The sequence below is a fragment of the Belonocnema kinseyi genome, chromosome 6 (assembly GCF_010883055.1).
Source record: "Belonocnema kinseyi isolate 2016_QV_RU_SX_M_011 chromosome 6, B_treatae_v1, whole genome shotgun sequence".
Lineage (NCBI taxonomy): Eukaryota > Metazoa > Arthropoda > Insecta > Hymenoptera > Cynipidae > Belonocnema > Belonocnema kinseyi.
In genome coordinates, this window is record NC_046662.1 from 68,345,035 (window position 1) to 68,359,376 (window position 14,342).

Here is a 14,342-nt window from a genome sequence, read left to right on the forward strand (position 1 = left end):
ATCTCTATCCCTTCCACACACTACTCCTTTCCCCTGCCGAGTGAGTCACGCCTACCCCGAAAGGGAAATGGCTTAATGGTGTAATAATAATAATAATAAAATTTAACAGGTTTCAATTGCAACTCCTCAAAAAATAGAATTTTGATTTGTTAATCCTTATAATGAAAGAGTTTTGAATTTCAACAGCTCACAATTAAACTTTTTTTAAGTTCAGAGTTTTATAATAAAAAAAAACTCTTTGATGCATCTCGTTCGAAACTTCTTTAAATTGGAAGATTTAGAATTAGTTTTGCTTTCAAATCTTTTAAGTTAAGAGTTTTTAATTGAACAGCCGCATCTTAGAACGGGTTATAGAATACTTCTCGAGGATAAACAGTCACCTCTTAAGGAGTGTTTAAAGAAAAATTTCCAACTAATGACTTTTAATGTTTACCCTGATAAACCATCCACTTTATATTATAATATTTATTATAAATATATTTATTTGTATTTAAAATTATTCATTTTATTTAAAATAAATATTTATCCCGAAAGATGAATTTGTAGAGCTTTTTTAGTTACAGAACTTTTATGTAATAAACTTTTCGTAGTTGGTATCGTTTTTCCAAATATCAAATTAATGATTTTCATGTTATTTGGTACGATTAAAACAATAACTACGCGCCCAATTAGAAAGTGATCGGCCGTTATCAATGTATTTTGAGAATATTGCAGTCCCGACGAAATTTAAGTAAAGTTCGCTCCATACTAATATAGAATAAGTTTTTACATTCTCGGCAGAGAATGTAAGAACCCGAAAAACAGGGTTTTACGAATGGGTCTGTCCGTTTGTATGTCTGTCTCTCTGCGCACACGATAACTTTTGAAAAAATTAATCTATTAGATTGGTCTTTGGTCTCTTTCAGTTTTGAAAACTAAAGGTTTTATTGAGTTCTTATTGAAGTCATTAAGTTAGAAAATACTATAATATTACGAAGAAGATCTTTAGTGTTTGAATATTTTAATTCGTATTTGTTCTGTTTTAAAAACTACTTTTGACTTTTGAATGCATAAGTCAAAGATTCTCAGCTTTTGAGTAATAAAATGACCGTCCAACCAGTATTTAAGATATCAGTATTAGCGTAATTTATACAATAAATGTTAACATAAATGTACCAAAAAAATTCTGTTTTTGTTTGCAGATTGCGGACAGGTGCTACCAAAAAAAAATTTTTGATTTAGAAAAAAACAACATTAGTTCATGCTAATTCTAAAAAAAAACATCTAAGATTTGGTTCGAGAGACAGTATTACAAGGTACTCGAAGAGGCTGTAGAAGATAATATAGAAGGGTTCTAAAAAATAATAAAGTACAACTGTGATTTTATTGATATCAATAAACGATTTATTGAATTAAATTGATGAAATTGACTTTCCAATCTTTGACTGGTAAAAAATTTGTCTTGTATAGTATATTTGAAGAACAAAATTCTTCCTTTAGAAAAGTTCTCTAAAAGTCGTAGAGTCTTTTATTCTTTACTTTCGATATCTTTTCCAAGCTTTCTACATCGTAAAAAAACCAAGAAAAAATATATTAGAAGAGATTATATTTCTCCTACTTTATATTTTTGTGTGTCTGTGTCGTAAACGAAATTTACTCATTTTATTGATCGTTGTTTCGGAGATATTCGCGTTGTTGTGAAGCAAGGTCAACAGTATCGATTTTACGGTGTTACGTTGGGAAATAATACTACAATAGATTTATCTCCTCGCTTGAAAATTTAAATAATCAATTTTTAGAATAATAATCTTCTAGGTGAAAAAATCAATTTTTCGCTTGAACTCTTTTGTTAATAATTAATTTTTTCAAAGATTCATCATAGAACTTAAAAATTCTTTTTTTTTTAATGTAACTTTGAATGTAAATATTGTAATATTGTTGAAAATCCATTGTTTTTTGGTTAAGAATTAATTTTTGCAAATGATAATGTAACTATTACTTTTTGGTCAAAAATTGCTGTATTTTAAAATTGTAAATTGATCTTTTCTACTCCAAAATTCATGTATTTAGTTAAAATTCGTATTTTTTCTAATTTATATTGTCGATAGAAAATCCACCATTTTCAAAAATTAAAAATCCAACTGTTTGGGATTAAATTAATATGGCTCGGTTAAGGATAAAACAATTTGGTAGAAAATTAAAATATTAGATCAATAATGAATTTTTCTTGTTCAAAACTAAACTATTTTTGTGAAAATGCAACTACTTGGTTTAAAATGAACATTTTTTTATGAAATTTTCGGTAATTCGTACTTTTGGCCTAAAACTACTTGGTTAAATGTTGAAATAGTATTTGGAAAATTTATATTGTTTCAAGATTTAACACTTTTGTTTAAAGCTAAACTTTTTTGTTGAAAATTATTTTTTTTTCAATATGAAAATTAATTAATTTATCTGAAATTTTCACCATTCCATATTAGATTAGAAATTTGACCTTTATAAGTAGAAAATTCAAGTGATACGATGGTCGTGGGGGCTAAAGCGTAGGCTGTGGACCCACTCTCACTCCTTTGGCTTGCGGGTTCGATTCCCGCCTCGCACTCTGGAAGAATCTCGGTGGCCCATGCGGTGAACACTAGCCTAGCAAGGGAAGTTGTTCATCTCCGGAGAGTCGTGGGACCGGTACCTCTAGAGAAAAAGGTTTTCTCTAAGTACTTAAGGCTGTGTTGCTCTTGGTGGTTCGGAACCCACCTTATACTGTAGGTCCCCCTTCCACCACCAAGTAAGTGTGTGGAGAGTGTGTAAAGGAATAGATCAGGTGTGTAAGAAAAATGTAAACCCTTAGGGGACACATTAGAAGCTTCCATTCCATAAGTAGAAAATTCATGTCTTTTATTCTAAATTTATCTTTTCGGTTAGAAAATTAATTTTGTTTGTTGAAAATTCAATATATATATTTTCACTTAAAATATTACGAATTTAAAGGGCTTGATATTGAATTCGATATGATATTTACATTGAAAATATTCGGAAGGATTTTTTCCTCAAATGTTATCCTATTTTCGCGAAAAATCACCCTCTTTCCTATGTTTTGATAGAATTTTGGGTTCTGATATTTCTCGGGGGTGAAGGAGGGGAGGGGGCGTCAAAAATTTCCTAAAATTACTAACATAATTTATGACTTAGACCAATTTTAACTTTACCAGATTCAATTTATTTCAAAAATTATTGAATTACTAAAATAATTTAAAATAATTTAAAATAAACAATATTTCAGAAATAAATAACTGTATTGTTTACCTAATTTACTATAATTTAGATTTACATTCATTTATATACATTTATACATAATAATATATTTACATTTACATCTAATTTACATTTTATTAAATGAAACAATTGTATTTGAAAGATTTGTAATCAAAAATGTTTATAATTGAATAATTTAAAGATAACTACTTCAAACTTTTAAGTTAATTTTAAGTTATTTGTTCAGAGAAAAACGGTCTATTTCTATCAAAACTCTATACATTTTATTCTGTTTAAATTATAGAATTTATGAGCAGAATTTATTAATTTTTTATTTTATTTTATTTTTTTAGTTCTTACAACCTAATTCTCTGTCGGTTATTAAGAGCTGAATCCTAACATTTTTATCAAAAATAAATACAAATTCAACTTTACTATATTTAGTTTTGTTTAAAATATTGCCTAATATATAAAATAATTCAGAAAAATTGTTAATTAGGAGTTTTTAATTCTTTCATAAATCTTAAGAAAATTTTTTTATTCCCTGGAAACTTTCCAAAATTCTTAAGAAGTTTCAAATTATTTTTTCGAATTCTTTAAAAATCTACAGTTTGTTTTAAATTTATTGAAATCATTTTGGTTTGAAAATTATTTTTCTATCTTTTAAAAACTTCTAAATATCTCTTACAATTATTGAATTTTTTTTTTAAATTTTACATTTGCTTCAGTAATCTTGGAATATAATTTAAAATGTTTTCAAATTTTTAAAAATATTTGTCTAAAATTAATTTTTCAAAATAAAAAATTAAGTCTTTTCTGAAATCTTAAAAAAATGTTTTTCATCATACAATCTGTTCATTAAATATGTTTTAAAATAGTTCAAAGTTTACCATACAATTTTTTAAATCTTGCTAATATTATCTGAAATACATATTTTGATTTATTTAATAAACATGTAACATATGCTTAACGAAAAATTGAATGTTTGTAGTTTTATTACGATATTCTTTAACTCGAAAAAAAATATCTTGAATTATCAAAAACTCGTCAAAATCCTCGAATAACTCTCGAATTATTATAAAATAGAATTTAGTATAATAATTTTATAATAATTTATAATATTTTAGTATGATTCACTTATTTAGTGTGAATACTTTAAAAATTTTCAATACTTGAATGCACTTTTATATTAAATTTAAGGGTCAAACATATTTCGAAACCATATTTTTACTGCAATAGGTGTAAAGAAGCCCAAAATGATGATTTTTTTAAGGGAACCCAATTTCTTCTAAAATTGGGGCTTCAAATATATTTTTCAACTAATTTACTTTTTTTTAATTACCTGAATTATAATTTCAAAGACTCTAGATTAATAATGTTTGTAATTAAATAATGTCAAAATAAACCATTTGAATGTCTTATTTCAGTTTACATTCTTTGATCATTACGAAAAGTCTACAAAAAAACAATGATAGATAAAGTTTATCATGTTTATTCTGTATTTATATTAAATTTTATCATTTACACATTTTAATTTAATTTGAATGATAAAGCAATGTTTTTTTAGTAAGCCTACTGTAATTTCAAGATATCTTTTAATAGGGATCATAATAATCACGGAGACCTTCAATTCCTAAAATCAATATATTTTAAGACTCTGACAACTAAAAGAATTAATACAGATAAAAAAAATTGTGCAAAATTGAAAAAAATGACATATAGAAAATTAACTCCATTTCACACTCAGAGAGAATAAACATTAGGGTGCCTCAAAAAATATTTTCTTTCATGCCTCACACCCATATACTCTTTCACTTGCTGAAAGATGAGTTGTGGAACTTTTATTATACTTAAAACCAATGTTAATTATACCTTATTCATTTTTCTTTTAAAAATTACTTAAACGCTAAAATGATTTAGAAAAATTGTTGATCGATATAAAATTGTTTATTAATGAATAAATAAATATATTGTTTAACCAATTTAAATTTTTCTTATTTGTCTGAATCGGAAGTTGAAAAATATATATTGAAAAATGTTCATAATTAAATAATATAAAAATAAATTGTTTAATACACTAAGTTAAATTAAAATTTTATACTCATAAGGAAAACTCTACATCTGTTTAAAAACTATAAAGATTATTCTGTGTCATTCAAATTTAATGATTAAAGTGTTTTAAATTTATTAAAATGATAAGTAATAATTCATTATGTAGGCCTGCTTAAAGATTATGACATCTCATAATTGGGGCGATAATAATTTCGGTCAACTTGAAAGCCTATAAGTTTTGAGACTGTGATAATTAGACTACTGGGATGGTAAATAAAACTAATACAATTAAAATACCAAATTTAAAGAAATTTGAGATGAAAGTTTAAAAATTAAATCGAATACTTCTGAAGTTTTAATTTTTCGGTCTGGCTCTTTTTTAAATATCTTTTTTTCTACTTGACAATAAAAAATTAATAGCGGCAGTTCGTGACTGTTAAATATTTTTACTAAAAACAATTTGGTAAATTCAGTGATTTCACCTATAGTGTCAATTGAAATCAATATCACAACTTTTAGATCAATTAAAATAAAAAAATATATATTCCAAAAATAAAAAAAAGGAAATGAGGGTTTCTTTCAAATATTGAATAAAAAATAATACATAACACCCTTAAACTGTTAATATTAAAACCAAGAACATTTTTCCAGAAGAAGATCCTTCAATTCCCTAAAACAGAAAAATATAAATAATGCGAGAGTTCTTCATCTTCTTTCTTATACACAACATAAAATAAATCATTAAAAACGGATGCGGTAAATAATACTCTTTCCCTCTTATGTTATATATCTAAATCTTTATCACTTTTCCCCTCATATTTTTTGTACCTTATCAAAGATGTTCAGAACATCAATTACCGAAACGGACTTACATACGACAAAAACTACTCCAAGTAAACAATCACTCAAAAAGCTTTACCAAACCTACAAAAAAGATCAAATGACACACTCGTAATCAAACAAGATCCGATAGAAAAAGGCGTTCTTTCCATGAAGATAAATAGCCGTCACTCCCTCGATAATTGGATCTACGAAATTAGCGAATGGCTTTAAAAAAATTAGGAACCCTCCTTTAGACAACAATAAGATGCGGTGTGGAGATAATCCCCGTCTGGGGCGCTGTCTTATCTGAAACCGGCCCTGATTAAAAGCACACGAGAGGAAGGGCGAATAGTAGTACGAAGGGGGTGAAGGGGTATAAAGGGAAGGGGAGAAGCAAGTGGAAAATATTGGTGAATACTCTGCTCACTGATGGCAGTGGAGAGAGGAAAGAAGGTCCTTTGTGCGCACGTTCGAGAATCATGCGCACGTGGTGTAGTCGCCTATGACATGGGGGAAGAACTCAAGGCATACTATCAACCCCTGCACTTTGTGACGTAACGTGAGGGGTAGCAATCGGCCTCTACATGCAGAAGGGTGAATGTTAAAGCGCAGCACCGTCTCGAACTTCCCTCTCGCCTCGGGCAACTTTCCCACAATACCCTTCGACTCACACATTATTCAAACCCTCCGTCCGCAGAATTGTTCTACAGACATTTTTCTCTAAAATTCCGTCTTCAGGATTCATCTAGAATAAATTCGGCTAAAATCGAGACTAAAGAGTGGCTAAATGTTTCAACACTAAATCTGTTTCCCGGTTCCCCTTTGTGGTTTAGGGCTGGATAATGGGTGCGGGTATTACCAAGGGTAATTGTGCAATGAATAATGTTCCGTGGGGTGCCTGAAGTAGCCGCCCCATTTGTGCAAGCGTTGAATCCATGCCTGCCTCGGCAAGGGTGAATGGCAAGCGGCCATCACACATCAAAATCATTCCCCTCCAAATTCGCCTGTGGAACTATGACGTCCGTTAGCCATGCGCTGCTGGCACACGGTTGCGCCGATTCCACCAGCAGCACCTTGTGTTATCCGCATGCGGGCAGGTGGACTTGCGGAATCCCCAAGCATTGATACGCGACGATGCCAGTCTGAATGGCTTGAGCCATATCTCGCCACGCTGCTGCTGGTCTGCTGCTGATGGCACTGACGGCATTGGCGGAGATAGGAACGATCGGTGGGCGTTGCGTTAGGGGTTGTTGAGATACACTTTGCGGGAGATTTCTTCCTCAGTTGTGCAGTGGCAGCCGATCGAAAGGGAAGGCTAGTTGCGGTCTCTAAATTACAAACGCGGTTCTATGGAATATGCAAAAATGATTACATACAAATTCGATTATCTATTCCCGCATGTGCTAATTGACGAGTGAGGTTCCTGTTTCCGGTTGTTCAATGTGTGAATCCATGTGGATTTAATTAAAGCCCCAAACTGTCGACGAATTAGGTGGCTAATTAGGATCCTTTGATGTATCAAGAATGACGTCCTTTGACGAAGTGAGACTCGTCGTGATGAGGGGTGAAAGGGGGTTCTCGTATCTGGGAAAGGTGACTGACGTGGGGTTTGTGGTAATATGTAACGCGTGTCCTTGAGGATTAATGGATTCCCACTTTCAGAAAAGTTTGTGGGGCCACGTGACTCGTTGCATATTGTGTCTAAGCGAAATCGTGCGTGGCGTGAAGTATGTAGCTTTCAAGATGATGTAGGGACTGGCACTCGAGGCGGAGTGCGTATTCAGGGTCTCCTCGTCTCTCAAGATCCATTATTATTATTCCAGTGATGTGGGGTCTAAAAAGGGTATTGTAAATACCTCGAGACCCTCTTTCTATAATCGCTTTCGCTCTAATAAGCTTGGTCTCCAGTAAGCCCTTCTCTTTTCACTTTTCTTATCGGATCAAATGCCGTCGGACGTAGCTTTTAAGAAATAACCCTTAGTGATCGATGTTCGTGGTAAACGGATGTGAGAAAGAAATCGATTTACATCCCAGCAAACATGAAAGGATACGGCAGCTTCGAGCGAGTGACTGCGGTGCGGGTCCTTTTCTTTTTATTACTCGTAGATCACGCGCTCGCCGTTTCCAGCACGCCTTCACCGAAGCTCCAACTTCCGGAATACTGTGCTTGGGATCTTCGCGTCGAGGGTACTATAAATTGCGTCTTCCGGTCCCAGCGGAACCATTCTTCGAGAATGAACTTCACGCAAATCGCCAGCGACTACGTGACTTCGCTTAACGTCGCCTGTGAGAGGTACGAGCATCAGGGATCGGAGGTAGTCGATGTTGATGAATTTCTGAGACTTTGGAAATTAAGAGCCTTGAGGTTAATCGCTTGTGACTTTGCCATTTGGTATGAAAAGGCGCTCGGCCGTTATCGGGATCTTCGGAACCTGACAATTGAAGCCGCTGTCAACAAAAAAAATGAACTGGGTTTAGAGATGGATAAGAATGCTTTTGCAGGGATACCGCAGATAGAGATGATCGATCTCTCATGGAACAAGATCAGGGGAATACCGGGAGAAACCTTTTGTCCATTGTCCAATCTTGTTTCTTTGAATGTGTCCCACAATTCTTTAGAAGCGGTTACGGAACTGGGATTCAACGATCTCAAAGAAATACTCGATCAGCCTTCTGTATCGTGTTTGCTGGACATTAAAACGTTGGATGTCTCCGATAATAGAATCAAAGAATTACCAGGGTACGCCTTCTCGAAGCTGAGGCGTTTGAATGTGCTCGATTTATCGGAAAACGAGATAAACGCAATCGCGGATAAAGCTTTCCACGGTCTTCGGTCACTAAAGACCCTCAATCTTTCGAACAACAGAATAAGTGCCCTGCCCGCTGAAGTGTTTAAAGAGGCTGTAAATTCTTTGAAAGAGTTGAAACTGAGGAACAATTCCATTGACCTTTTTCCACCCGGTCTTGTGGCCAACATGAATCAACTCGTCGCCCTTGACGTTTCAAGTAATTTGCTAACGAGTACGGGTCTCAGTTCCGAAACCTTCTCGGGATTAATTCGACTCGTGCTGCTTGACCTCTCCAATAATAAAATCGACACCCTGGATCCAGCAATATTTAGCGATCTTTACACACTCCAGATACTTAATTTACGTTACAATGACATAGCGACGATTCCCGCTGACACGTTTTCACCGATGAGTAACCTACACAGCCTCGAGATCTCCCACAATCGTCTCGAGTACCTCGATGCGCATTCACTGAGTGGGTTGTTTGCATTGTCGCTCTTGAATATGGATTTCAACCTGTTGGAGGACATTCATCCGGACGCATTCCGAAACTGTTCCAGTATACAAGACCTCCACTTGTCGGGAAACAACTTTGAAATCGTCCCACCGGCACTAAAGGACATGCGACTCTTGAGAACTCTCGACCTGGGGGAAAACCAGATTCGCGACTTTGACAAACTCAACTTGGAAGGGATGTCAAGCCTCTACGGTTTGAGATTAATGGGCAATGAAATTGCGAACGTCACCCAGGATGCTTTAATAGAGTTACCGGCTCTGCAGATTCTCAACCTTGCCAAAAACAAGATCGAGTACGTGGAGGAGGAGGCCTTCTCCATGAACCCAACCTTGCAAGCTATCCGTTTGGATTCCAATCTCCTTCGGGATATCTCAAAATCCTTCGCCAATGCAACCAGTTTGCTTTGGCTCAACGTTTCCGATAATCTGATCGACCTCTTTGATTATGGCTTCCTACCAGAGAGACTGCAGTGGCTCGATCTCCACAAGAATTCTATAAATGATTTGGGAGTTGCAACAAAAGTCTCCAAACTCCAGACGCTCGATGTGTCTTTTAACAAATTGACGAAAATCCGAGGAAATAACCTGCCCAATTCCCTCGAATTGATTTTCCTTAATGACAACCTGATTACTTCAGTTGAACCACAAACTTTCTTTGACAAAGAGAATCTCACAAGAGTCGATCTGTATTCTAACCAAATTCTCCGGATGGAACTTTCAGCCTTCCAATTAGCCCAGATCTCCAAAGATCGGCTTCTTCCAGAATTTTATATTGGGGGGAATCCCTTCATCTGTGATTGCACTACCGAATGGCTCCAGAGGATAAATCACTTGAATCTAAAGCAACATCCAAAAGTAATGGATCTGGAATTGGTATACTGCAAGCTGCCGTACGATCGGCGCCGATCTTTTATTCCCCTCATGGAAGCAAAATCTTCCCAGTTTCTCTGTAGTTATAACACCCACTGCTTCGCCCTCTGTCATTGTTGCGATTTTGACGCCTGCGACTGTGAAATGACCTGTCCCCTAAACTGCAGTTGCTATCACGACGAATCTTGGTCCGCCAACGTCGTCGACTGCTCAAACTCCGGCTACGATAAGATCCCCGGACGAGTGCCAATGGACGCCACCGAGGTCTATCTCGACGGAAACGACTTCGGAGAATTGAATTCCCACTCCTTCATCGGTAGAAAGAACCTCGAGATCCTCTACGCCAACAACAGCAATATCGCGATGATCAGCAACAACACTTTCAGTGGCCTCAAGAGACTCGTCTCTCTGCATCTGGAACATAACAGGATAACCATTTTCAGCGATGCCATTCTCGTCCCGATCGAGAACCTAAAGGAACTTTACCTACAGCACAATCTTCTCGAATTTATAGAAGACTCTACCTTTTTACCACTTCGTTATCTCGAAGTCCTGCATCTGAACAACAACCGGCTAAAAACTTTCGCCCTTTGGCAATTGGGTCGGAATCCATACCTGGTCGACGTTATGTTGTCGGGTAATCCGTGGAACTGTGACTGCTCGTATGTGGATCAAGCGGGTAATTGGATGTTCCAGAACAAAGAGAAGATTAGCGACTGGAGACAGATCACCTGTTCCCTGGGAATACCCATGATTACTCTCGTAAATGGGTCTGTAGTCTATTGTGCTGCGTTGACTAACACATCGTCAACGATCAAAGTACGTCCCTTCGGGGCATATTTGCCACTGCTGCTGGCCACAGGGGTCCTTTCTTTGATACTCATTGGCCTCATATGCGGCGCGTTAAGGCACAACCGGGTCATTCGCGCCTGGACTGCAAATAGGTATCGCTTTCGAACCTGTTATAAAACAGCAGCGTTCGAAGATCGGCAGAAGCCTTTCGACGCCTGCATTTCATATTCGGCAGTTGATGAACCTTTTGTTTCTGGGATCTTGGTGCCCGGACTTGAAGCCTCATACAGGCTGTGTTTACACTATAGGGATTTGGGGGAAGGAAGTGGTATGATGAACGCTATAGCCGAAGCTGCTGAATCTTCGCGGCGTACTATTTTGGTATTATCAGAAAATTTTCTGCACAGCGAGTGGCTGACGTGCGAATTCAAAGGGGCTCTGAGAGAAGCTCTTAAACGAAAGGATCGCTCGGTAATTTTGCTACTCGTCGGCGAAGCATGCCCGAGGGATTTGGACAGGGATCTCAAGAAAATCATCTCCTCTCACACGGTGTTGGTGTGGGGCGAAAAATTATTCTGGCGAAAACTGAGGTTCGCGATGCCCGACGTTTCCACAATTCCGGCACTCGAGAGGCCTCCACTATTACCAACTCCGCCACCACCGCCTCAGATTCGTTGGGCGTAGAGAAACTCTTCTGCAGGTAATTTTACTGCATGCCATTTTAGTAGAGAGGCTAGAACAACCTGGGAGGTAACGGCATACTTCTGGACTAACAAGTTGTAAAAACGCAAACTAAAGAAATAGAATTTTTGTTCCCTGCCTTTTTTTAAAGTCAAGTCGCAAGAAACGAAAAGTAGAAAAATTTTCTGACAGGGAAAACACTAAAGGGTATAAGTGTTTGTGGGGAGGATGGAATTAATTAACTAAGCAAAGAGAGTTTTCATTAAATGCCATAAGCAGAAATACAAGACTTTTTACATTATTCTTTCTAACTAGTTTTCAGCTAAAATTAGTTTCTTAATAAAAAATTGTTTCGCATAATTGTGTTTTAAAGAATTTTGTAATTGTTTATTCAGTCCTTATGACAAATATTTTTGGAATTCTATTTTGTAAAAAAATTCTAATTTTAATCATTTATCGATTTTCCGATATTTTTCGGTTCTTCTGCCACAACTTAAAGAAACATGCATTTAAAACTTTTCCAATTACATAGAAATGTCTTTATTCTCAATTTCAAATAAGTAATACTTCCAACGCAAAACCTTATATTTTAACGATACTCTTCTCGTAATTTTACGATAATTTGAGAAAATGTTCAAAAAGAAGTATACGTGTAAGATAAAATACGTGAATATTTATCATATTTCAAATTCAAATATCGAAAGTTTAACATTTCCATTATTCACGTAACTTAAAGATTCTGAAAGTTTAAGACAAATATTTTTTTTAATGGCTCATCCTTCAGATCTAAAAATTTGTATTCGAATGTTTTGAAAGCGGTATCAAATTACGAACAGCAGCTGTAGAAAGCGGTCCCCAAGTTAGTTTAAGAATGTTTGTTAAATTCCGAAAAATTTTGTTTTGTTTTTTGTATATATCTTTCACAAACATTGCATATATAATTATATATCAATGGTGAAGTTTCAGATAAACTATTCCATCTTCATTAAGAAATTTGTATTCAAACTTTTCTTGTGGGATTTAAATAGAAAATTAATTCAGTAAATAAGTTTGCACCAACTTTTTTTCATATAGATGCAAATTTTCTTTGAAATTTCCCCGGAGTTACTTTCACAATTTTTTTCACGTCGGTGCGTGTTTTTTTCACTTGATTTTGAGATTGAATTCCCTGGAATTTTTCTTCCAAAATATTTCTAATTTTTTTGAATAATTTCTCTAGCTAATTTGGAAAATATTGTATGGAATGCATATTGTAAAATTTCCTTTCCACTTAAAGAATTTAATTTAAAACGATGAATTCAAAGCAGTTTATTTTAAATACCTTGAAATTAGACAGCATTATAAGCAGATCATTAAAAAATATAAAATAAAATTCTATCACGATTTAATAATACTTTCCTGTTTCGTATCATTTACAAATCTGGTAAAGAATAGAATAACTTCTTTTTCCTTGTAAGGTTACTTAAATTCAGCTCAGACAATAAAAATCCATGAATTTTTAAATTGCTTTTCTTGTTGTAAGAGTCAAATCCTTGAACAGGAATGGAACCCCTCTGACCATAAATCTTTGATGAATATCTCGAATAAGCTCGAAGGAGTATGACCACGAGACGTTGACATTCTAAAATATTTCTTCTTTAACTTCAGAAACTGGAATAAGTCAATTTTCGGAGAATAAAATATCGGAACCAATTTAAATCAAAAAACTTTAAAAAGATTCTTAATATTACTTATCAAAGATTCATAAAGTTTTAATAACTTTGATTAATTTCGCACTAAAATTCACATTAATTAAATTATAAATCTAAACATTTCATTATTACAGCAATTCTGCTCTCTACTTCACCATGCTGTGGGAAAAATTGAATAAAAAACTCGATGACTCTTGCAATCTTCATTTCTGCCACACTAAATTATTCTAAAATGCCATTCTCCTGTTCAAGAACTTGCGGTGTGAACTATTTTATCAAAAAACTTTTCTTTAAGTTTATCAGAAGTTCTGCACGAGAAAATTCACATAAAAGGCAAAAATACATTTATAAATAGAAATTTCATTGTCCGGACTAATAAACGTCATGAACATTGCAAAAAAGCTCCATAAGACGCGATAAATTATTCATAATTCAATTACTGATCCTCTTTCGTTTAAACGGTACATTTCAATATTGCTTTGATAATAGCATATCATTTTACTGTTAATCGGATTTGATGATGCTTCATTAATTGTTTCTGAATATATCAATTTAATATCAGTTATTAAAAATAAATTTAAAGTGAAATTCATTTTTTCCAGCAATTCATTCTTCATAGTATCAAAATAAAAACAAAACTTTCTGCAGATTGCTCGACCAAAAGTTTCGAAAGTTTCACTATTAAAAGTTGCATAGACGATATCGACATTCCGGCGGGGTTTTTACGACGTTAATCATATTTTTAATTACACTCCGCTTATAACAATCCTATCTTTTACGGGAAGAGAATTGATAAAAGGTTCATTTTTCTTCTATCCGTTATATAAAATGGTTTTAAAACGTTTCAGCTTTCCTGAATCCTTTCATGAACTTCAATTAAATTCCAGAGAATACTCCTCTA

General features: G+C 34.4%; 1 protein-coding gene across 2 annotated transcripts in view; it reads left to right on the forward strand.

Annotated features, from left to right (window-relative positions):
- Positions 1-7,343: 7,343 nt before the first annotated feature.
- LOC117175204 (toll-like receptor 6) overlaps positions 7,344-14,342 on the forward strand; it is a 46,949-nt gene continuing 39,950 nt past the window's right edge. For both annotated transcript variants that reach the window (XR_004467448.1, XM_033364843.1), the window contains exon 1: positions 7,344-11,769. Coding sequence is in view for 1 of the 2 variants with exons in the window: in XM_033364843.1 (XP_033220734.1) it covers positions 8,142-11,753 (3,612 nt within the window). In the remaining variant the exon portion in view is untranslated. The remainder of the gene's footprint in view (positions 11,770-14,342) is intronic.